This window comes from Rhipicephalus sanguineus, chromosome 1 (genome assembly GCF_013339695.2).
Source record: "Rhipicephalus sanguineus isolate Rsan-2018 chromosome 1, BIME_Rsan_1.4, whole genome shotgun sequence".
NCBI lineage: Eukaryota > Metazoa > Arthropoda > Arachnida > Ixodida > Ixodidae > Rhipicephalus > Rhipicephalus sanguineus.
The window spans coordinates 284,907,542-284,933,026 of NC_051176.1; the positions used below are offsets into that span (position 1 = coordinate 284,907,542).

The 25,485-nt window shown below is 42.1% G+C and overlaps 1 protein-coding gene across 2 annotated transcripts; it reads left to right on the forward strand.

Annotated features, from left to right (window-relative positions):
* The first annotated feature begins 70 nt into the window (after positions 1-70).
* Positions 71-24,214, forward strand: LOC119379170 (ribonuclease H2 subunit A). Of its 2 annotated transcripts, none has more exons than XM_037648374.2 (8): positions 71-294; positions 4,511-4,582; positions 4,657-4,780; positions 10,794-10,881; positions 13,572-13,709; positions 17,166-17,253; positions 20,012-20,135; positions 23,536-24,214. In XM_037648374.2, the coding sequence occupies exons 1-8, from the start codon at positions 168-170 to the stop codon at positions 23,588-23,590; spliced, it is 816 nt and encodes a 271-aa protein (XP_037504302.1). In that variant the 5' UTR covers positions 71-167; the 3' UTR covers positions 23,591-24,214. The 2 variants fall into 2 exon arrangements, with proteins under 2 accessions (XP_037504302.1, XP_037504301.1); XM_037648373.2 differs by having other exon boundaries at positions 23,570-24,211.
* Positions 24,215-25,485: the final 1,271 nt, after the last annotated feature.

Below are 25,485 nucleotides of genomic sequence, written 5' to 3' on the forward strand. Positions count from 1 at the left end.
TTTCCGATCGCCCCCAGAAGCGCAAATTTTGTTGGAGTCTGGTGAAGGATAGGTGAAGGCTTCGGCGATGGTCAACATTATCCAATCCAATCTGCAAAGCATTTGCCGGGAAGGCGGGTTGTTTCAGTCGTTTTCGTCCTTTTCGTCGTCAGAGTGTAATTGTAAGCATGAATTTAGATACGTTTAATAAAAATAATAGCAGAAATGCTATAATTAAGTCAGTCGTACCCGATGTCGCGAAGTCGGAGCCTTGTATACTCGGCGTGGACGAAGCTGGAAGAGGACCTGTTTTAGGTACTGTGTATAGATGTTTACTTCTGATGCTCCTTTAGATCCTACGCATAGTCTTGAAACAGTGACTGCCTTGAATGCTGCTTTAGAATAATATACCCTGAAATATCTAATAAACGATTCGCCGAGCTGCCTTAAATCACGACAAGCGTTCGCAATATTGCGCTGTTGAGTACGTGCTTTAAGCGAGAACCAAGATTACATACTCTGCGCTTTTGGGCACAATATAAACGGCGGGAAGCAAACGGAAAAATTGAGGAGCCATTCCTCTCTCTGAAGGTTGATGACCGGTGAAGCTGTTTAGCACACGGCATCGAGGTGACGCAGAATTGCGGACCATAGCCGACCACACACCCTGCAAAGTAAATCCTAATGTCTGTCCAAAATAGCTATTTTGAATTTAGCATATTTGCGTCTCTCATAATCATATTGTGGTTTTGGGACGTTAAACCCCAGATAATATTATTATTGAATTTAGCACATTTTTGGTTGGTAAAAAGTATTATCGAGTCCTGCAGTTTGAAGACCCCGGCTCAGGTCTCCCACGTCGGGACGTCCAGGCCTTGCCTAGTCGCTGCATCACGGGCCTGCTGGACGGACCAGATTTGGTCGGCGAATTTCTTTAAAGTTTTCCATTTGAGCATTATTCATCTTTTTTGCCTCGACATGCGTCGTCTTGCCTGGCTTGCGGCATGCACTTGGTGTTTCGTGCTCGATCTTGAGGAATAATAATAATAATAATAATAATAATAATAATAATAATAATAATAATAATAATAATAATAATAATAATAATAATAATAATTTTTATTTGCACAACAAAGTGAGCGCTCGGGTGACGTGCAAGGCTAGACAGAAAGGAAATTCTCTTACGCGCGCGCGTCTGCTAGCCCATTACCGGAGGGCAAAAGAGATGAGCACGAAGGTTGAAGGGGAAGAACAAATACACACACAGATGGGAAAAGAAAAAAGAGAAAAAATTTTGCGAGGCCTTCACGAGTCGCTGGATAAATGGCGACTGTATAGAGAGCAGATGTTTCGAGTCTTCATTGGTGCTAGGGGGAGGTATCAGTAGACTTATGGCATTACTAAGGCATCAATAAACGCTATGGTCGTTATTGTACAGTGGTAAGCAAAACTTAGTATACCTGCTTAAAGTTGATGGATGAAACAAAAAAAAACGCCAGGCCTGCACGGAAAGTGCAGCACAGTCACAGTAAAAGCTGGAAGAGAGGCATTTCTAGAGTCCATTATAAACTCTCTTGGGGCACGTGCACTAGCAGCGTAGCCACTGCGCCACAAATAATAATTTTTGTGAACTTGGGAAGCACCCACTACGCCATTATTTGTCATTCTGCGGAGGAGCGAGGTACCATCTGTAAGGCATTATTTGCACTTTGTTGATGCGATGGCTGTTGACGATAAAGAACTATGGCTGAGCCTTTTGTAATAGGTTAAAAGCTTTGAAGGGACACTAAAGAGAAACAGTGAATTGGTTTAGATTGATAAAGTGTGCTCGGAGAACTCTTGTGTAGTTTATTTCACCACCATAGGTTTATTATTAGAGGAGAAAACCAAGTTCAAAGTTTCATTTTTAAATTTCGCGCCAAACTTTGTAATTCGTGACGTCAAAGACTTCAAACAGCATTTAACGTATTTTGGCGCCACTGGCTCGACGAAATTTCCACAAACTCGTTATGTCAAGTCTCTGGCCCCCTCAGAGGACAATGTACTTCGATTTAACCGATTAGGAACTATGTAGGCCCAAGAAGGCGCCGTCAAAAATATGTGACATCATGGCAAATGGTGCGGGAATTCCAAGGTGGCGTCGCCACCTGTATTTTCTTTTAGCGCGTTTTCTCGCTTATTAAGCATCTTCTCGCAGCAAGTGTGGCGTTTTTGGTATCGTGGAAGACTACTTTACTAATGCGAGACAAATCGTTTTGCTCTTTAGTGTCCCTTTAAACAACCCACTAGTTACGTAATTCGGATTGTGTGACGCCCGGTCGTTATTTCACTCTCCCACAACGCTATCTAAGGTACGTTAACATGAGAAAGAGTTAGAGAGCGAGAGAAAGAACTTTATTTAGGCCCTGAGAAAATGGATCATGGGCCCTTATGGGCTTCCTTGGCAACCAGTAGAAGTGCACTTGCGAGGAGCCCACTACGCTATTAATCATCATAATTTTTGTGAAGTAGGGAAGCAGCCATCACGCCATTTTTCATTATTCTGCAGAGAACCGTGGTACCAGCTAAACACCTGTAAGGCATTATGTGCACTTTGTTGATACTGTGGCTGATGACGATGAAGAATTATGGCAGAGCCCTTTGTAATGGGTTGGAAACATTCAACAACCCACTCGTTGCGCAATTCGCATCGTGTGACGCCTGGTTACAGAATTCGCATTGTGTAACGCGTATATGGGGTATGCGTCATCCGCGAGGAGCGCTAACGGCAGGGTCGCCATTTTGACGGTCCGCACACTCACCGCATGCGCAATAAACTCGCTGCACGCATTGTGTCCGAGATCTATACGGCACAAATGACATAGATACCTCTGGAGGACCTCCTGCACGCCGACGCACGGACAACACGGACGGCATGTACGAACGGACCTCCAAGATGGTGCGGCGATGGTGTTGCCGTCTTGCGGATCAAGGCTCAGTGCATACCCCCTATTTGTTAATTTACTCTCCTATCACGCTACATTACATATGTTAATGTGGTTTCTTCCCAACATGAAGCCTATAGGGTCTTTTTGCAAAGTAGTTTCAAGCACCGGCATGGCTCTGAGGTAGAATACTGGGCTCCAACGCAGAGGGCCTAGGTTTGAACCCTGTTCCATCCTGGAAATCTTTTCTTATTTCGTTTTTTTTTATTATTTCGTGCGATAGCGGTGATGGACACTGGCGGCGGTGGACAACTACAGTGCCAAAAACGGCCCTTGTTATCATCTCATAACAGTTTTCGCTGTAAAAGCAGTATAACTGTTGGAACAATTGGTAGAACAATCGGTAGTACAGTTGGTAGTGCAACAGACGAATACAACTAGTAGACGTTAAAGTAACAGAGCAGTGGGGATAGATTAAGGGCTTAAAAAACGTGGCAGTAGTTGCCTAAATTTATCTGAATCACTTTCATTTACTATATCCTTGGGTAGCATGTTCCATAGTTCAATAACAGTAGGTAAGAATGATTTGTTGAAGGCATTAGAGGTACCGTACAAGTGTTGTAGACTCAGGTTGTTGAACAGAGTGGTGAGAAGTGTAGTTGCGTGCAAGTAGAATTGTGTTCCTGAGGTGTGGGAAGTTACAATACATTTCGTGAAGAAGGGAAAGTTCAAAAGTCTTCTGGCAAAATGTTAGACTAGGGATGCTGAGGGATGATTTAATGTAACTTATGCTTCTGTGCCGGTCATAGCTGGAGGTGATAAAATGTGCTGTGGGATCCTGCACTGCTTAAAGTGAGTTAATAAGGTAAGGCTAGTAAGGATTCCGAATTGCTGAGGCACACTCAAGAAATGAACGCACAGGTATACAAAGGACGAGCATGAACTAACAACTGTCACAGTTGTTACGTCTTTGTACTTGAGCAATGCGCAATGTTTGTTTGTTTCCTCAAAATTATGGCACATACCCACTCTGGGGGATTGGCCATGACTGTGTGTTGACAATATAGAATCAGACACTCAGATATTTCTTTTTCTTTTAAACTGCAGTGCGTGGAGTGACCCCTCTGAGTTTCTTGCCCCACGGGGGCCTCTCACGCGAGGTGTGCCCGGTGTTCTTTTTTTTTATTCCACATCACGAGTGGGTACAGAAATGGGCCACTTTGTCGTGCGCGTCTCAAGGGCAGTTTTCAAATTGAAAGAAAATGTAGGAGTGTTGGCGTGAGACAGGTGCGGATGGAACGTACCACCAGTGCTCAATGATGAACATAAATAGGTTGCCGTTATTTTGCGCATACATGGCGTGTGGTTGAGTTGTCTAATGCAGTGCACTGGGGAGCGAGGGGTCGCTGGTTCGAATCCCCGGTCGCGTACGTCAGAATTTTTTTCTTCTGCTTTATTTTTCTTTGTGCTTTTTTATATATACACATTCATATACATATCCGGGACATGACGGCGGCGGCAAAAATTCGCTGAGAGTGTCCATATAATTGCTATCGCAATAAAAGCAAAGGTCTATTAACTGCTCTTTTTACATATTTGTTTTGTAGGCCCCATGGTCTATGGCATTGCTTACTGTCCAGTATCAGCAGAAAGTCTGCTGAAAGAACTTGGATTTGCAGGTGAGGCATCCCCAAACAAGTATTTCAAGACTCTTGCATACTTACAGCATTTCCTCTTGTTATTGCCTCACCAGATTCTAAAACTCTTACTGAGGAGAAGAGGGAAGAGCTTCTCAAGGCCATGGAGAAGTCTTCATTTCTTGGCTTTATGGTAGAAGTCATACCTCCCTCGGTCATCAGTGGCCACATGCTTGATGTGTGAGTGCACGTTTGGCAAATTAAAATCCACCAGACAGGCATCTGTGCCCATGTACTCAAGCTGTACTGGGCCAGAATAATGCGAACATATTCCATCCTGTTTCATTAGGGTAACTAATTTTGCCATCGGATTTAGTAGCTATGTTAGCACCATGTTCAGTTAGTGCAGCAGATAATGAAATAAAATTGAACAATGTTTATTGCCAATTTGTGCAGAAACTGCTTGTGATTTTCGTGACTATAAATCTATTGCGTGGTGAGCCATGGCGGAATCAACCAAATAATGTAGTGTAGAACATTTTATGGATGGCATTAGCATTTAGTTATGCAAAAATAGTAACTTTGCTGCCTTCTGCCTCTTGCAATTAAATTTCAGTGCAGTGTGTGGGGTCTCGAAATACGGTGCATGCATGGAACACACGGACGCAGTAGACGTCGTCGTGCAACAAATGAACACGTAGACATTTATTATCAACTCTTACTACGGCAAGCTTGCCAGCCCAATCTAATACATAACTTGTAACGTGCTGAATAACCAGATACATAATGCCAATATCAGGGGCGTAGCCAGGGGAGGGGGTTGAAACCCCCTCCCCAAAAATTTTCAATTTTGCTTGTGTATATATACACGCACAAATATATACGCACGCACGAACATACATAAAGTATGGTTGAACCGTAAGAGGGTAGTGAATTGGGCGACTTGGAAAACGCTCATGATGTTTAGCGCAAACGGAGTACGGACGGAGAGAAGAAAATGATGACACAAGCACTTGTGTTGTCGTTTTCTTCTCTCCGTCCGTGTTCTGTTTGCGCTAACCATCATGGTTGAACCTCCTCCCCCCCCCCCCCCCCCCCCCCCCCCCCCGCCAAAAAAAATTTCTGACTACGCCCAGACACCATAACTAAGCTTGTGCAAATATTCGAGCAGTTCGAATATTCGAATGAATCTTGCAGTATTCGAATTTACTTCGAAACAAATTTAAATTATCCTAAATTTCAAAGTATTCGTAATGAACGAATAGACATATATAAACCGCATGTAACCCCCTGTAAAGGTGGTTTCACTGCAGTGGAGGGGTGCTATACTGCGAGTACACCTCTCCAGGGGAAATCCGCATTGCTGCTAAACCCCACTTCAAGGTTAAATGATCAAATTACCCTCATATCGGTTCACCTTTTTTTAAGTTTAAAAGCTTGTTATACCAGCTTACGGGCTCTAAGTATAGTAAATTTTAAAACGTAACATATATTACAGGTTATCACATGTATTCTACCTGCTACTATTCAAAGTTGCTTCCACTTCCCTTTGAACCAAAAACAATGACATTTGCACATGCCTTGCTTCAATTTTAAAAAATACTGTGCAGGTCAGTTGGGTCATGACAAATAGGCTCATTTTTTAAAATAATGTTTCATATATATACTATTCGAATTTGATTCGAAATTATTAGACCAAGTCACTATTCGCTTCGAACCTAAAATGTACTGCTTGCACAAGCCTAAACATTGCAAACCCAAGCAACATAACGCATATAAGGTACCGTGAATGCGGTGTCGCCGACGTCTTATTCACCAAGAGGACCAGGAGGAAACAGTCCGTGGTATTGTACCCACCAACCCTCCCGAGAGCAATCGTCGCCGACCACGCCAAGCTGTCAAGAAGTCTTCCTCAAGCGCCCAGATAACCTCGCTCCTGTCAAGCGGGGCTACTGGCGCCACTGCACGACCACAGCGCCACTTCTCAGTCAGAGGCAAAATTGATAATGGCTAATGCACTGGACGCGCGTGCGCCACAAGGCGAAAACGACTTTACAGGGGGTGATAGCAGCCCACAAGTGTTAAAGAAAGAAAGGGCAGACAAGAGAGATAACAATTTTTATTTGGAAGCACAGTAGGTCACAAAGGGTGCAAGTTTTTTAAAGTGTAATGTGTGGATTTTGCTTGAGAAGGGAGTTAAAAGGGACACTAAAGTGACCCACTAAATCAATTTAGACGGAAAAATTATTTTGAGAACTCTGTTGTTGGTAATTTCATGCTCATAGGTACAGTGCTCACTGATTTAAATGCAAAAATTTAGGGCTATGTAATGCATGGATTTTAATTTCAACTGTCTTCAGTTTGTGTCATATCATTGTAATTTTGACTTTAACAGCAGAACCAACATTACCTTAGCGGCTAGATTTGTAGCACCATTACATGGTTTTCTCGAGCAATTGCGCATATTAGTCGTTATATAAAATCTTTTGATGTCACATTTCACTTAGTGAGCACTGTACATTAATAAATGAGAAAATGAAGGCCAGCGTTTTGCTTTTTAGCTTTGCATTAAAACCTCAGCTCCCAAATCAATAAAATTTCCTTAAACTTACCCTGTTAAATCTCTGGCTCCTTTAGGACACAATGTAATCCATGTTTACTGATAAAAGATTATGTGGGCCCTTGTAGTCGCTGTCAACATCTATCCTGTCACAGTGAGTTGTTGCAAGAACTCAAAGGACGGCATCGCTACCTGTATTACAGTGAAAGCTGTTATCACGGTCACAACGGCAGTGGGGTAGTTGTGCGCCGCCGGTGTCCGTAACCACTATTGGGCTAAATAAAACAAAGGAAATAGATCGGATGGAACTTGAGCCAGGGCCCTCTGCGTGGCATTCGAGTATTCTACCACAAAGCCACGCTGGTGCTTGAAACTCATTTGCTAAAAGACCCTATGCAGGTGTCATGTCGGGCAAGGAATTGCATTAACATGTGTAATATAGCATGGCAGAAGAGTAAAATAACAACCAGGTGTCGTACAATGCTAATTGCACAACGAATGTGTGGTTTAAAGCTTCCCACCTACTACAAAGGGCTCAACCATAATTCTTTATCAGCCACAGGCAGCATCAACAAAGTGCACATAATGCCTTGCAGATGTGTAGCGGGTACCTCACTTATCCGCGGAAAGACTAATAATGGCATAGTGGGTGCTTCCCTACATCACAAAAATTATGATTTATGGTTTAGAATAACAGAGAGCTGAGCTAGTTGGTAAGTATTCATTCTAAAAAGACAGGGCGTGCAAACAAGGACACAAGAAAGAAGTCAGGACACCACAAACGCCGACTAACAACTGAAGAGACGCACAACGGCTGAAAAGGAAAGAACGCACGAAAACTTATCTGCGCATGCCCATGCAACAGGCGAACCTATCCATCCGGCACGCGTGGCGGTCTACGTTGAAGATAACTGTTAAGGCATTTGATTTCATCTTTATGCAAGTTAATCGACGGTTGGCTCACGCATGCGCTACCACTATTCTCGATATTCCATGCTTCAATCATCAGGCGCGTTTCTTCATTTCTATGACGGTACAACACTGCGCATTCATCGAATTTTGGCATGCACTTGCAATCTCTACAATGTAAAGATAGATTAGAAGGTGAGCCTCCAGTTAGCGATCTCTTATGTTCCAACAATCTCTGGTTAATGCATCGGCCCGTTTGTCCTACGTAGAAGCGACCGCAGCTGAAAGGGACCTTATACACCACAGTCGTACGGCAATCAGTGAATTTGTTGGTGTGTTTTACGAAACAAATATCGGTCCGCTTCTTGTCTTTTACTCGCTCATTCTTCCTCTGCACAGCAGCACAAATCTTACCTAGCTTATTGGCAGCCGTGAAAACAACATTAACGCCGTATCTACTTCCTACTTTCTTTAGCCTGTGAGACACGCAATGAATGTACGGTATACCTACGACACGTTTCTTCCTATCGTTTTCTGCAACCATGCTCGGACTTAACACAATAGACTTCTTTAAACGTTCAGCGACCCTGGCCACTGCATCACGAGGATACCCTATATCTAAAAGACGTGTAACCTGTGCATTAAAGCTATCACTCATTTTGTGCTCACACGACTTGGTGAGGGCTGATTTAAGGCAAGACATGGCGATACTGTTTTTTACAACCTTCGAGTGCTTCGACGAAAAATTTAACAGCGGTTTCGAAGATCTAGGAGAATACTGCCAGCACACGTGGTTCTTCTGGAACGTTAAGGAAATGTCTAGAAATTGTATTCCATTATTCTGAGGCACCTCTTTAGTAAAGCTCAGCCCACCTCCATTAATTTCGAATTTTTCGCTCACGGAAGTTACCACCTTTTCAAAGTCCTCACCACTACAAAAGATCAAGTAATCGTCCACATAACGAAAAACCTTAATAACCGAATTACCTAAGGCGCCTTCCAAAAGATTGTCAATCTTGCTAAGGTATAAATCGCTAAGAACAGGAGCAACCTTAGAACCAATACATATCCCTGATTTCTGCACATAAACGCCTTCCTTCCAACCTACAAGCGTCGACTTTAAATACATGGAAAGGATTTCTAGAAATGCCCCGGTAGAAACACCACATTTATCGGTGAAAACCGTCTGGTGCGCTTGTTCGTTAATACATTCATTAAAACAATTTAACAACTCCTCATGCGGCAAAGAATAATACAGGTCTTCAGTATCCATACTAAAGCCGGGGTTCTCCTCTGAGAGGAACTGAACTAGTGCCTGAGAATTACGCATACGAAAAGGGTCTGAAAAACTCAAAGAGGTTAAGCAGTTCTGCAAATAACTAGATACAGCGACTTGCCAGGTGCCTTGCTCTGAAACGATTGCTCGAAATGGGATCTCGTTCTTATGTGTTTTGGCTGAAAAAAACAATTCTAAAGTAAGTGATTTAGCCTTCTTGACATTACAAGCTATTCTCTCAAGGTTATGTCTTAACAAAAGGTCGACAGCACGTTGCCTGACTACCAATGGCTTAAGTTTTACCGTCCTAAAATTCTTTTCTATGGCTGTTAATGCTTTTTCTGAGAACAAACTGTCCGGCATAATTACAAAATACCCTTCCTTATCTGAAATTACTGGCCTGAGTTTCTTTTCGACACAGTAATTAACCAAAGGCCGGACAGGATCAGAACACATGAGATGCATATTACAACCCTTGATGCTAGCAACGCAGTCTGAAATGCAGTGGGAACGCTCTTCTTCAGGAACAAGTCTAGTGATTGTACGCGGCAAACTTAAAACGTCTATTGGTTTGAGGTTCGGCTTAAAACAGTATTTAGGACCCAAGGCTAGGGTTTTGCAGTGACTATCATCTAAGGCAGCTCCTCCAAGGACTAGCAAGTTATTTTGCGGTGAAACAGTAGAAATAATCTTCCTCTTACATGGTTGAAGTTCTCGAAGTTTTACCCTCCATATGAATTCCGCATGCTGGTTAGCTACCCTCATCCAGTCGGCGTACATCTGCTTCTGGCGGCGATCGTCACGCGAAGTCGAGCAACGGAGCTTGAGGCATTCCTGGTAAAATCTCACTTGACGCCATGATTCCGCGGTCAATATGGCACATATCCTCCTGGCATGTCCGGTAGATGGTTGCAGAAAGCCGCACAAAAGTTGAACTTCAACTGGGCAAACTCTATTCTTAGAAAACCATGAAAAAGTTCTAGCATGGACCAAGCAAATAGCAATTAAAGAAGCCAAAGAGGCAGGATTGTTCAGATAAGTAGGAGAACACAGAAAAGGGCTCAGAGTACTAGAAATGAAGCTTAGAATAACAGAGAGCTGAGCTAGTTGGTCCTGACTTCTTTCTTGTGTCCTTGTTTGCACGCCCTATCTTTTTAGAATGAGTTATGGTGTAGTGGATACCTTGCATGTGTACTTGTATTAGTTTTCCCAAGAGAGTTTAGAATTTGCTCTAGAAAGGCCGCTCTTCCAGCTTTCGCTGTGACAGTGCTGCGCGCTCCATGCTGGCCTGGCGTTTTTTTCCTTGGGTGTTCTCTGGCTTATTGAGTGTCTTCGTGTCAAGGGTAGCTTTTTGATTTTGTGGAAGAGTAATTTACTAATACAAGTGAAATGATTTTTCTCTTTATTGTCTCCTTAACTTGTGATCCTTTGTTCTGATGCACTCAATAGTTGAAACGGCGTGACTATTTGCACAGAAAATGATGAAACTTCTTGATTTTCTCTGATAGGACAAAGTACAGTCTCAATGCAATCAGCCATGACTCTGCAATTGGTCTCATTCGCCAAGCTCTGGATGATGGTGTGCAAGTAGCACAAGTAAGCACTTGTTGTTGCCTGTGTTTTGTATGTAAAGAGGCCTTCATACTTGTTGATTGTACTGCTTGAGTCAAATATAGCGTGCGCCAGTCGAATAACAGCAGAATAACGGCTAAATTTTTGTTTGTGACTTTTATGCTTTAATAACTAGATCTATGTCTGGTAATTACGGTATTAAACTCAGTGCTCCAATGTGATGTATAATTGAGGCTGGCATCATTATATATGATCAGTGTAGGCATAATTTCAAAATATGCACCCAAAATGAGAAAGCTAGCACTGTACTGCAGCAGTTAGAACTGACCAGTCATATGATCATGTGTTTTCAAACATAAGTGGGATTCAGGAGCAAGCTTGTTGAACGAGGGCTCTGCGTGTGGCTGCTGTGGGGCTGTGTCTTTGTTTCGGTGGGCACTGTTGCACTGTGCACCAGTACCTTGTCATGGTTGTGTGTTCAGATGCAAGCAGTCAGTCTCATGGTTATGCATGAGCCAGTAGCATAACAAGGTGTTTGCACACCTGGGGGCGCATACCCTTCCAAAATTTTTGTGGGATACCAAGCACAAAAAGATACTCAAGAATACCTGCCTGCCCAGCCCCCACTGCAACACCAAGGCCACGCCCCTTCAGAAAAAAAAAAGAAAGACATTGCCATTGAGAAGCCTCATGAGAGACTAAAGGGTGGTAAAGGAACCAGTAAGACATTATAGGAAGCCGGAGAAGCCACTAAATGTATTATATTAGTGAGGATGTTGCGAGGTGCTTCCAAATTAGATAAGCACCCCTGAACCATACTAAATTTTTTCGAGGCCGGAATGCCAATAATACTTGGTGACAGGTACCAACCGTATGCAGGAGAATCGAACAATACCAATATCTTGAGTTTAAAATTTTGGTGTCAGGGGTCCGTTAACAGGAACATTAAGGCATAGTGGCAGAGATTTTTGTGTGTGCTACTTCTCAAAACTGGACCTGCACGTTTGATTCCTGTGAAAGGGATATGATTTCATTAAATAAAAAGATGAAGACGCCGACCACAAGAGAATAAAAAATGTAATAAGACGTTTCGGCACCCAGAACGGGAGCCTTCTTCACAATGAAAGTGAAAGGCGGAAGCTAAGCGTTTAAATAGTCTACAGCATGTGACCTAAACATCTTGCGTATGTGGGGGGCAGATGATTTCATGTGTTGTTGGTTTGAATACTACAGCTGCAGTATGTTCTTTGGGGAATTACAGGGCTAATTTTTGAAAATTTTGAATGGATTAACTATTGTTACACTGCAGTTTATACTGCAATCAATCTTTACTTGTCCAATTTATCCAGCTGATAAGACAGCATTGTGCTGTGTGGCTTAAGAAATCGTACCGCTGGAGTGGTTTTTCCCCGTGGTCTCCTACACACCCCAGTTTCAGAAAACTATCGTGTGTTGTCACCTGATATGGTTCAGCACAGTTCAGCATGCATTTAACGATTTGGCATATATGCACCCTAGCAGTCTTGCTACTGTTACAAGTGCGCCACTTTAGGACCGTGATCTACATTCCTTTGTCGTTCTTGTTCTATTCGCGCTATTACATCCTCTGCTCTACTGTTACAAGTGCGCTTTGTTCTGTACAGAATTACGCAATGGAATTGCAAATGCGACAGAAAAAAACATCAACATTGATTGTTCACATAAGTTAATAGCTGCTGTTCATGTTTTCAAATGAAGGGTGCGCTTGGAGTAACATTTGTTGCAGTGAGAACATTTTGGTAGTTTTTGTCGTTTCATTGCATGCTTCCTTAGTGAGCAGAGGCATTGCATCTGTAATGTCTCTTCCAGTGGTTTGCCAGTACGTCTGTAGTACTCCCAGAGTCCTCTCTTGCAGCCACCGCAAGGGGAGAGGGCAGTACTGCTGTCACTGACAACTTTTTTCAGACTCCTGTACATGGCAAAGATTGTGCTGCCACAGTTTTTGGATGTAGCTGCTGGGTATGGAAATGTAAAAAATTAAAAGTTGAGTCGCTGAGCCCATAACAATTAATTGGAACTGGCACTTCAAAGCATAAGAGCCAAGAAGATGTAGCTGCCAGAAATTTACAAAGAAGGTTTTACTGCTGCCCTAAATTTTTATTAGGCCTGTTTCCACGCATTCACAAACAGCAAATCACCGTATGTGTTAGGGCACATTGGTTTTCAGATAGTGCACTTGTAGATGTTTCCCAGTAGAAAGAATGTATACCTAAGCTCCGTGGACTCTCTTTGGTGCAGGCTGGTACGTGCTTTCCAGATTAATCACAACTCTTTATTTCCACACTCTCAGCAGGAGTGTACTGTGTACAGAGTGTATGGGTACGGGTGGTAGCACTCTGTGCATTTTGCATGTATGGTAGTATTACAGTCCAAGAAGCACGAAATTAGTAGCAAATTTCATGCACAAGAGCATTCACGTTTCTATATTTTGGTAGTGAGCCTGTGGATTGTTCTGTTCATAAGGTGCAGTCATATCTCACAGTAGCCCAGCTGAAATGCCTATCTGAAAGGCTAATCTTCGTCCATATCCTCCCGTTCTTTGTTGGGCTTGTGCTTTTGAGTATAGCATAATCAAAACTGCAATTTCTCCATGTTGTAAACAGAGTACAACTTTAGACCATGTCAGCAACATAGTAGCTTTTGCATTTTTTTTTCTATTGCTGTTCATTTTCCAGGTATACGTGGACACTGTAGGCCCACCCGAAAAGTATCAAGAAAAGCTACAAGCACTTTTTCCTGATATAAAAGTCACGGTGGCCAAAAAGGCAGATGCTACATATCCCATTGTTAGTGCAGCTAGTATCTGTGCCAAGGTAATATACTAGTTACTACACCTTTATTCTTTTGGTGTCTGCAGTATTTGCTCTTTTATATGGTGTGCATGAGTATACGAAAGGAAACATTTGATGTGTGTGGGTTCAAAGCAGCAATTCCTGTTAATCTGTGCATGCTTTATTCATTGCTGTTTGCGGTATAGTTCCACACACCCTCACATGAAAAAGTCCCTGCATGAAAAAAATCTCCCACATGAAAATTTTTCTGTGGAGAATCATAAGCAAAGAAAATTTTAACATAAATTTGTCATTCTTTGTCATTGAAAAGTAGCATTCATTTACTGTTCGTCATTGCAGTCATACTTAAAGGAGTACTGACACGATTTTGAAGTGCAGCAAAACGGACGTTTTTTGTTTCCTTGGCATGTAGTGTTAACGCTCTCCCCACACCGCATCCGGGAAACACGTATAAATATTTAAGTTTGATTTTAAAGTTTTCATCTCCCAGCATCTGCAAGGCAGCTTCACCGCATGGAGAGCCCTATGACGTTTCGAGTCAGCTCACTTGGTTTGTGAAGTCTGGGTTCTGCATGCAGCCTAAATCACAGAAATCGCTGTCGGAGGCACTGGACGACAGTTCACTCATCATGAACCACGTTCGACTGACAGCAAAGGACAACAGGTGCATATTTCGTGGGTTGCAGTCTGCCCGTGACGTCACGGGCAGACTTGACACGTCACTATGAAGCCGCCCTCTCGAAACCGAAACCGAAACTGCTGGTTGAAAGAAGCGGTATTAAAAATATATGCAATGCATCCCCAGGCACCACGACACTCTTTTTAGGGTTCTTGACACCCGTGCTTTCATTCAGAGCAACAACCTGAAAAATTTTTAAATTCATGTCAGTACTCCTTTAAGTCGCAGAGTGGAAAACTCGTTGTTTCAGTCTGGTCTGATGGTGTGGATGTGTTCTGTACTTCATTAAGACTAGAGGCAGGATTTTAATGTTCTTTGTTGGAGGTATCACGCTAAACAGTGCTAAAAAAATATTCAATGAGATACTCAATTTCAGTACTGTAATAAAAGTATATGTTCTTGAATGAACACCTGTCTCTGAATTTGTCTACAAGATATACTTCTGTTGCTTCATGTACTGTAAAGTCACTATGTTGCATTTGATATTGATTGAGAGAATGCAAAGTTAGTTGTAGGACAGCTGGCTTTTTAATCTAGCCTTGTGGTCCCCCAGGTGGTTGCCCAGTCGATGGCCAGTTTGCCTAACTTAGTGCAGTATATCTACCCAGTCTAATTTGTCGTAGCGTTATACTTTGCAAATGGCATCTTATAAACTCCAAGTTAATAGCAAGTGCGTGTTCTGTCGCTATAATTAATATGCATTGTTTTGTAATGATATTCATTTGTCATGCTTGGCATTTATGTTCCCCTGCACTGTTATGTGCGTTGATTTGTGCACAGTTGTGGACAACAATACAAAGGTAGGTTGCTATTTTGTGGTGATGCCTTTTCTGATGCTCATGCCTTTTCACATTCCTTCCGTGGTCAGAGTGATGATCTGCCCATGTTATCGATGGGATCAGCTGGCTGTGGGTGGTGGATGATAACACTAGCATAGAATTGAGAGGAAGGCATAGCTACAAAATAGCAGCCTAGTGTGGGTTCTCACCCTGCAGTGTGTGGATTGAACATGCACTCCATTTGAGGAGTTTGACACAATTTTTACATTGTTTACATTTTACAGACACTTGTACATATAAAATAATACGAACTTTGATATGGAATGCTGTGTCAACTTAGTGACAAGTCACATCACGTGCAAGCCTGTTCTTTTGTGCTTGTAACTTCCCTTCAGCGAATGAAAACCTCTCTCTCCACTTATTTGTCGGTATTGGTAGCTCTTCTATGTCGGGATTAGCTCTGTTGCAGTTAGAGCGGCTTGTGGCAAGGCTGCTCAACGTAGAATGCCATGCTGGCAGTTGACATCGGGACTTACTGTTTTTTTCGATACCCACCTGTACCTTTTGGCACCTCACTAGCTGGAAGCCAAGCCATAAAAAGTAGGCTTGTACGAATAGTGCATTTTAGGTTCGAAGAGAATTCAAAGCGGATAATGATTTTGTCAAATAACTTTGAATCGAATTCGAATAGTATATATCACATATTATAAAGAAAAATGAGCATATTTGTCATCACCCAACTAACCTGCACAATATTTTTTTTAATTGAAACAAGGCATGTGCAAATGTCACTCTTTTTGGTTTGAAGGGAAGTGAAAGCAACTTTGAATAGTAGTAGGATTGAACTTTCAGTAGAATGCTAGAGATAACCTGTAAAATATGTTACGTTTTAAAATCTACTATACTTAGAGCATATAAGCCAGTATAACGAGCTTTTAAACTTAAAAAATGATGAATCGATGCGAGGGTAATTTGTTCATTTAACCTTGAAGTGGGGCTTCACGGCAGTGCGGATTTTTTCTGGAAAGGTGTATTCACGGTACAGCACCCCTCCACTGCAGTGAAACCAGCTCTACAGGGGGTTTACATGCGGTCTAATGTACACCTAGTCGTTCATTTCGAATACTTCGAAATTTCCAATTATTCGAATTCAAGCGAATTCGAATACTGTAATATTCATTCGAGTATTCAAAGTGCTCGAATATTCGCGCAAGCCTAATAAAAAGGCTTGCCTGTAAAGAGAGGCTCACATATTATAAAAGATGGATTAACAGTCTTCGTGATAGTAAGAGCAAGGTAAATTTCGCCTCGTTGGGTCAAAAGGTGTTAAGCTGTATGTGAATAAAATCAGCACCAATAGATGTGCAATGTATCTGTCAGAACAAGGCAAGATGTTTTTACAATGACATGTCTTGGAGGACTACTGCAAACACATGGCTGCTGTTCTTGCGCGTCCTTTGAGGAAGCATCTAAAACTTGACAACTACGGGCATTAATGGTTGTGCATGTTCAAATAGCTAGGGAATACACATTGTTCACCCTATATAGAAGTATGTTTAGCCATCGTAAGCGGGTTGTATTTCGTGCTTTCGAAAAAAATAGCATTTCTTCTTCAAATGCAGCGCTATGCATGATGCTATTACTCTTGTTTGCTTATATTTGGGTGTGCATGATAGAACTTCAGGCGGTCAAAGTTAATCCAAAGCCCTCCCCCGCTGCGATGTCTTCCATAACTCGTGTACTGTCGTGGAATGTTAAATGCCATTATTTAATTTATTTGCCACATAGTCTACATGCATGACATAGTCTACGTACGTGAGGAAACAGCTCTACATGTTTAACCATGGCATTTAAGTAAGCTGCTACTTTTTCATGTTTGTTTCAGACCTGTGAGCCGACGTGAACAGATAGCATTGCAATACGTACTAAATTTTTGTTAGATATGAGGAAGGCGAACATGGCGTGTTCCAATGTTAATGTTTGCATGAATGTAGAGATTATTATTTTGCATTTTTCCAGGTAACTCGAGATCATGCTATTCATTCTTGGGAGTTCCCAGAAGGCATAAATGTAAAGGCTGAAGAATATGGCTCAGGATACCCAAATGGTGAGATAAAGCTCCACATTCCTTGGTATGTTGCCCCCTCTAACCATCAATGGTTTACTTACTTTGCATCGTGAAAACCTGTGTAAAAGAGTTTTGATAGGTTTGCGAATGCCTATCCATTTACATTGCAGAAAACATGCAGATGCACATGTATGCAATGTAAACAAGTAATGATGTAACTGGTAAGCAGGTACTATTACATAGCTTATTAATTTTATGCCACATGAAACATGAACTGTGGCAGTTCAGTACGGTGTGAAAAATTTATTGGTGAATTCTATGCTCGTACCCTGTTCTCTCTGGCAGACAAATGTTGGATGTAAAAACAGCTGTAGAACTTTTTTTTTCTTTCATATGACCCTGTAGTTCAGCTTTTTATGGCACCAAATTTGGCCAGTTTTAGTGCGAATGTGTAATCTGTCGTTCTGATGCAAGGAGAAGAATAATGGAAGTTACCAAGTTTAGTCTGTTTGCAGTGTAATTCCAAAATATAGCCGCATAAGCCAAAATAAAAAGACTTTGTGCAGGCATGCTGACAAAATTAATTTCTAACACTGAAGCTGTTTTTACTGATTAAACATGGGAAAAATAGGTGTCACATAATTATGATAGTGAGTAGTAACTATCTTTTACAAAACTTGGTTTACGTATGTATATTTAAGGCTTATAAGCGGATACCTTTAGTGTGTTCCTTACTGTTGCCACAGTTTTATGCAAAAAACTGAACCACCTCATTTTCATTTGTTAATTAAGGACGTCTTTCCTGGCCTTATCCGAGACTGCAATTAGTCTCCATCAAGTAACCGTTTTCTTGCATTAATTTTTTTGAAGATCCAGCTGTAACAAAAGTCTAGATAAAAATCAAATTTTAGGAAGCAACACCACAAAGAGGAAGGCATGAATTCCTGCACAAGAATTCCCTCTACCGCAGTGGTGGTGTGTCCACATCCAAAGTGGGAAGTACTAGGTTTGATTCCCAAGGCCGCTGATCAGCAACTGGTTTTTCTGAAGGCGGAAAGATACACTGACCTGGCACTCGGTAGTGTGGGTGCTTTCATCTTGAAAAGGCGGCCTCTCCTTTTCGCTCTCTTCTATCCTTCACTCCCCTTCCTCATCCCCCCTCGCAATGGTGTGCTCTGCTCCTTTTTGGGGTGCAGAATTAAGAGTGTTTCCTAACCTCAAACTGCCATCAGAGCGAAAGTGCCTAGATAAAGAACAACAATGAAACGACTGACCAGAAATACAAGTGACGTCAGCAGTTATGTGGTTCCAATCATTAGATGCATGCAGAGCATAGCTCTCAGAAAAGGTGTTTATGTGTTGAAAAAGTACACCATCAGCCTTTGTCAACCTGCGCAGAGTGTCCTGACTGTCTGTTACCTGCAGTTTACTGTGCTATATACATGCAGCACGGTGGTTGTGAATCATGTTCCTGTATGTTGCACTGGTTTCGCTTACATTGGCATATGGCTGCAGCCTGTTAGGATTACAGTGTTCTGTGTTATTAGTGATGACTCATCACCAACACTGCTTCCTAGCTGTGCTGTTCCGCTGATTCCTTAGATCTACAACTGCTTTGGGGTTCCAATCAGGCTGAGCTGAATATCTGGCTGCTCTTTCATCCACATTTGATGGCATGCACAATTGATTCATGCACCGCGGGCACCAGCCTTCATTTCTACTGCCTGAAATGTGTTGCGGAACTACCTTTAATAGATCCACTCTGATATAAAGGATGGGCTTAAGGGAAATGGGTTTTTCACCGCATAATAAGCAAGCAGTAATTTCTAGTTCGGGCACGTGAAGAGTATGGGTGAAAGTGGACTGGAGAATAGTTGGCAGGGGCTGTTTGTAATGTTACTGAGAACTATCACAAATTAAAACAATACCTTGAAAGATTCTGCATATATGTAGGGCCTATTTTTCAACAGTCCAAAAAGGCCCCTGTCACTAAAGTTCTTTCATTGATGTACCATCACCCGTTTCAGTAAGTAGTGCCAACCTTTTGATGTGCACCACTGTTCCTTGATTGGCTAGTCACACAGGTTCTGCTTTCATTATTTCTGTTTATGGTGTTTCCACTTATGCGATTTTTCGCTTCCTGAATTTAAGTCTTCTTCTGTTGCATGCTGACACGTCTATGCAGCAGTAGAGGATGGCAAATGACATTGTTCTTTTCGTAGTCAAATGCTGAGATAACACAGTAAGTTCTGCTTAGAGATGAGAGGAGAATGGAGGAGGAGGAGGGTAAGTTAGCAGCACCTAACCTGGTTAGTGGAAATGCTTATGAAGTGGCTCTATTTGAAACCAAGGAGAGAAGTTTCAGAGGAACTGCTTGACATGGCGCTCGCTCCTTTTATTTTTCCTTTTTTCAAGCCAGTAGTGAACATCCATTCAAGGCAATGTTTGTTTTGACTAGTTATGCTGTGTTAATTCCTATATATATACAAGTTTACTCCACTTTGTTAGTTAGTGCATGCCAGAAATGTTGGGAAACTTCTAGCTACTGTAAAATACATTGTAGGTTCAGTCAAAAGTGTTTGAGGGGGTGGCAATGTGTGATGCACAACATTGCTTTTTTTTTCTTCCTGTGAGCAAGCCAGTGTTAAGGTCAATATGTTTACATAAATTTATGTGTGATGTTAGAGTACATCAGTTGCACTCGGATGATTTGTATTAAGGTATTACTTATTTTACAGCAGTGTTCTAGCTAAGCTCAGATGTGTGTTACAGAATTTTTATGCTTTATTTCATACAGATCCTGTCACAAAAAAATTCCTTTTGGAGAATATGGATACGGTATTTGGATTTCCCAGCCTGGTACGCTTCAGTTGGTCTACAGCAGAAAAGTTACTTGAAGACAATGCTGCAGCTGTCATGTGGTGAGTCACCAATTATCCTTACTTTGTGGGGTTAGGAAGCATGTAATGCTTTTAGCTTCCGTTGTAGGTTGCCTTCAAGTTACCTTGAGCCAAAAGTAAGTGCCGTTGTATGGGCACTCAAAGGTGACATTTGGGTGCACAAGCGAGGTCATCCGGGCATTCAAACGAGATATTCGGGCATCATTGCGAGATTGAAACGAGATCATCCAGGCAACCAGCCAAAAGTTTTTAAAAAGTGCATTCTTTGGTCACTAATACCCCGGTCACACTGGCAAGTTGAGTGTCATTTTGAGCGAGTGCACTTACGCCCCCAGAATGGCACTTTGGCAGCGCGCTGCTACACGAGAAAGGGAAGTGCACTTTGGAAATGATTGTAATGGCGATCGGTACTTAAGTAGCACAACAGGTATTTGTTATTTCAGGCAATTTTTCTTAAGTAATACTGTGTTACAGCTATAACCAGCCCTTAAAATAAAATTTACGTACAAACGCGGCGGCTGCAGCCATTGCACAGCGTGCGCTGGGCATGCCCCTGGCGGTCGGGGCTGTAAACTGCCCGAGAACAAGAATAGCAAAGTAGTTTTTTTGTAATGTAGCATGTTTTAATGCATAAGAATATTGCTAATAAAGAAAACGATTGTTCAAAAATGCTATGAACTCGGCTTTAGATAATAACTTATTTATTTTCGAGCCACTGCTATCGAGGCTAGACACTACGTCTCGGCGAAGTGAGTTTGGCGAACGCACTCGCCGGCAAGTGCGCTTTGCAGCGAGTATCACTAAATGTTCCCGTGTGACAGTGTGCGAATGGCACTAGCGGCGAAGTGCACTCCCTCAAAGTGCACTTAAGTTGCCCCGTGTGACAGGGGTATAACCCTTTAGGTCCGCATTACATACGCTAGTTACGGCCCAGACAAATTACAAAAAAATATTGCTTTCTGGTTCTTAGTGCTTGTTCACACTATCACCGAAGCTGTAACGCCCAGTAGGCTGAAGTTCTGTTTGAAATTTACAATAGAACATTCCAAAGAGTGATAGAGGGCACCTTACACTTGCTCTTTTAAATGCTCACGCCACACCTGTGTTCTTTTAAATGGTAGGCAGCTGGAGCTAATCGTAAAGGAAACGGTTTTGCAGCGAGGATTGCGGCCTCCTTCGATAGATGGCACCACACTGCATGTGGCGCACCATGCACCGGGGTGCCTAAGTTTGTGGCTAATGTCATCTCCAATCAATCTGGTTTGCCACTTGCCATTTCATGCTGACGATTGCAAGAGAGCCAGCCTTTTTTTTTTTAAGTAGAATAGGCAATCAGTGGTCCCTACACAGTGCTGATTGCCTATTTGCTACTTCACTGAACAAGGCCTGACAGCCACTGCCGACCATCAGCATCATTTTAGGTGAAGCCAAAGGTTTCCTCAATCAAAAAGACATTAAAGTGGAATTATAAGTCAGATATATTTTTAAGTTATACCTTTGTAATAGCAAAAAATGCTCGTCCTATCATGAGTGACAGGCAAAGCTGATAAGCTGGAAAAGGCAGAAAAATTGAAAGTGTGGTGATGCTGGCAGAGGAAAATATTCGAACAACAATGCCATGCTTATCTCCGAACTTTCCTGTTCTATTTTTTGGACACCATGATGCAAGCATTACATTAAGCATGACATTAAGCTGTCTATGGTTCGTTTATGACGATACTTGTGCAATTTACATTTAAGAAGATAGCCAATTACTGCACTAAGAAAGTAATTACAGTGCGCGCAGAACTGTGCTACAGAGAGCAAAACTTGTTGCACTTTGCTGTGAAAGCCTTATTTGGCAATAATTGCTCCATGCCTGCTCCAGAGATTCCTTCCAAAGATCTTGCAGCAAGCATTGTGAAAGTGAAACCAATGTTTGCACTTTTGATGCTTTATAGCCTGTTTGCTGTGGTTATGAGTCATGTCTCTACAGTTTAGAATGAGGGAACAGCAAAGCGGGGTGCATTGCCCCCACTTTTATAAGTGTAGTGTTTTCACTCTTGATACTTGCTCAGAGCAACAAAGGCTGCCTGCATGCAACAACAGCAGTGTCTAGATCAAGAGGCATTTGTTGCGATTTCAAAACGGGAACTAGAGCCATTCCAACTTTACAAGGCAGCTGTAATGACAGTGGCTGTCATTTGTACTGGAATTGTGGTTTCTGGATGTTTCTTCACCCAAAGAGAACAATTAGACCTAAAAACCTTTAGTGAGTTGTTTCCAAAAATTCAACTCAATACTGACAATTGTGAAGATTTAGAGCTTGTTGTGACCTCTTTTATGCAGAGGCAGCTCGTCAAAAGTGATTTGCTGTCACCACCTCTGTGATTTTCTTCCATGCCATGCTAGCTATAATCTTCGTATGAGGGGCAACAAAAGCACACTCGGCTTTTTTCACATGAAATATTGCACTTTTATAGATTCTGTGGTGTTGCTTTTCTGTAAATTAAAAGCATGAAAAAGCAATCGTCTGTAAAAGAGAAGAAAAAAAAAAGCTCAGTGCCATTCCACTCTGTCAAGGTGGGTGACCACCAAAGGTAATGGGTGCAAGGTCTCCTTTACGAGTTGTTTAAGGGATGCATAAGTACTAAGTTTTATTTTAGGATGCGGCGTTCTTAAGTACACTGTTTTCGGGTGGCACCGGCATCTTTTTAACATTTGTGAGCATTTTGAGTGGCCTCCTAAAGGTGCATGGTGAAATGCATTTTTGGCATGAAATTTTTGCAAGGGAGCAATTTTTCTAATGTTTACTGTTATCCATATCAGCTTTATATGTTGTCCTGCAGAGGGCTTTTATTCCACCACCATGAAAAGCAACAAAGCCTTCATAGAAAGTGTTCTCTTTTCAGATTTGTTTTGCGCCATGGGTGCAATGCAATCCTTTTGTTCAAATATATTCACTTGATTCAAGCATGAGTGTGGCCCTGTTGTGAAAGCATCCGCTTTTGTAGCGTGTGGGCCCTGGTTCAAATCTAGCCCTGCCAAAAAAAAAAAATTATTTTGTTTTATTCATTTATGTCTTTATTCTGCAGGCATTTTCTCTAATTCATTAGTTTCTTCCGCCACTTCATAGAGGGCGCAAGAGGTTACACTTTAATGCTTCAAAATACGCCACTTCTCCCTAGGTGGCGCTAGGAGTTTTTGATCTACGCATGCATCGATCTCCTGGAAACTAGCATATAACAGCTCCGCTGTAAAACAAGAAATGAAAGGCTGACATTACAATAATGATAAGCTTTTCACAAGTAAACAGGTCATGAAAATAGGGAAGTAGTGGTGGTTTTCAAATAAGTAAGTATAGAAATGTTTAAAGGAGTTATTCACTTCTACAGACGTAACATTTGGTTTGTACGTTTTGCTTTATTGCGATTCTAAGAAGGTCTGATAGAACAATCACTTGTCGGACATCACAGGGACGAAGAGGACAGTGCTGAACAGAGTGGCATGGCATCAATCCAATCATTCTTCCAGAGGGACCCGAACCGAGGCAAGAAAGTAGCTGCAAAAGAGAGCTCCTTCTTCACAAGCCGAGCAATTAGCCAGCTTCATGCGTTGTAGCTTTTTCTGCATGTAGCTGCATGCACTGGTTTTGGCCAGAACCAGTGTTTTTCTCCTGAGAGTGATTTGGGTATTACGGTATTGATGTTAAAAAGACTGGGCGTGCAAACACAGACAAAAGAGAGAAGTCAAGACACCACAAATCGAGCAAGAGAGAAGTCAAGACTTTGTTACTGCATGTATAGGCTGCTTCAGGTATGGATTTCGTCCTTGTGGCTAATCTGTGGCAAGTCGAACTTTACGTACAGTTAAGCCTCAATATAGCAAAGTCAATGAAATCGACAATTTATAGTATCAAAGCATCATTGTATTGAAATTCAACTTTCTACTAAGTATAGTTGATGACAGACTCTCTTTTTCTTATGTTTGCCAAACCGAACCTGCTTGCTCTTCAATGTACTCAGTCCGTTGAATGTTCATCATCAAAACCTGTTGCATGCCACAAAATAAAAGAGCTTCAGTTTAAAATTGCACTCAACAACTTGAATTATGGTATTTCATATCAGCATCTGAGGAATTCGGCAAGATATGGTAGGGCATTGGATGTTTTGCCCTCCACTATGCATTGGTCCAGAAAAAGCAATCAGGTGTATCACAGAACACCCTCATAATTTTATAGAGTTGGTTATTGGTATGGTGGGTATCTGTGGGAAGCTAAAAAATGTCGGCTGGCAATTTAAAAAAAGTCGTGCGACAGTGCATTTACCAAAAACACTTATTTGTGGCAAGCATGGTAAGCATGTCTCCGATTGCTTTTGCTGGGAATTTATCCTTTTCTCCAGTGAGTCCAGCATAGCTTCATTTAACCTTGGGATCATGGAGACCAAGCTAGGGATATCCTAAAACAAGTGGCATCATCCTTTTTCTTGCTCACTGAGGCCACTTGCGAGAAACTTGCCTCTTTGACAGCAGCTCTTTTCCGAATGATTAAGATTAGTTGCGAGGTAAGTGAGAGGTCATTGCATTTGGTACTTTCACCTTTACGAATACTCATGCTTTTTACTTACCGCACGGTGACAACAAAAACACCAAATCTGCCACTGACGCAAGGCATGTGTGGTGCAGAATACGGAACTGTGCTGCATGACTGCGTGATATAATGTGTCAGGGCACCCACATGCTCTCCCCCCCCCCCCCCCCTCCCAATCTCTGCGGGCAATGAGGAGAGCCAGTGCAGGCGCCCTACAATACACTGATGTGTGCGTGCACCTAGTGCCTCTGGTAAACATCACCCTTGCCAGCTTATGGCTTTCAGCAAGGCGTGTCAGAAGCGATGCGCAGCCACTGCCATTAAAGGCGCTGCTTCGCTTCAGCAGTTGCTCTGTCTTACGGTCTCACAAAAGCCTTATGTAACTCGGCCATTCGACCACTGGCACCCACAGAAGTTTTAGTTTATTAACTCAGTTTACCTGTGTGGCAGCAGTGAAACTTCATTGTCATCTTTATCACCCTATTTTATGTCCACTACAGGACGAAGGCCCTACCCAACGATCTCCAATTTACACTTTCTTGTTCAAGCCGAGTCCATTTTATGCCTGTGAACTTTTGTAGATGCTGCCATCTAGGCAAAGCCAGACGAAGCTTGCGACAGTGTGTGTTTGGTGTGGCATATATATATATATATATATATAACGCCATAAATGTATAGATTTCCTTAAAGTGGAAACTGGGACTCTGTAAGTATTTTTTCGAGCAGATATATACTACTGCCTGTAGTGAGCCCGCAAAGAAAAAAAAAACGATGTGTCGAATCACTGACCTTGGCAGTGTC

Bases quoted from the DNA above. Each gene is read 5' to 3' on its own strand.
- LOC119379170 (XM_037648373.2), top strand. From the start codon at position 168: ATGAATTTAGATACGTTTAATAAAAATAATAGCAGAAATGCTATAATT. The intron at 4,781-10,793 runs GTGAGTGCACGT...TTTCTCTGATAG, and splicing joins AGTGGCCACATGCTTGATGT to GACAAAGTACAGTCTCAATG. The intron at 17,254-20,011 runs GTGAGATAAAGC...TATTTCATACAG, and splicing joins TGGCTCAGGATACCCAAATG to ATCCTGTCACAAAAAAATTC.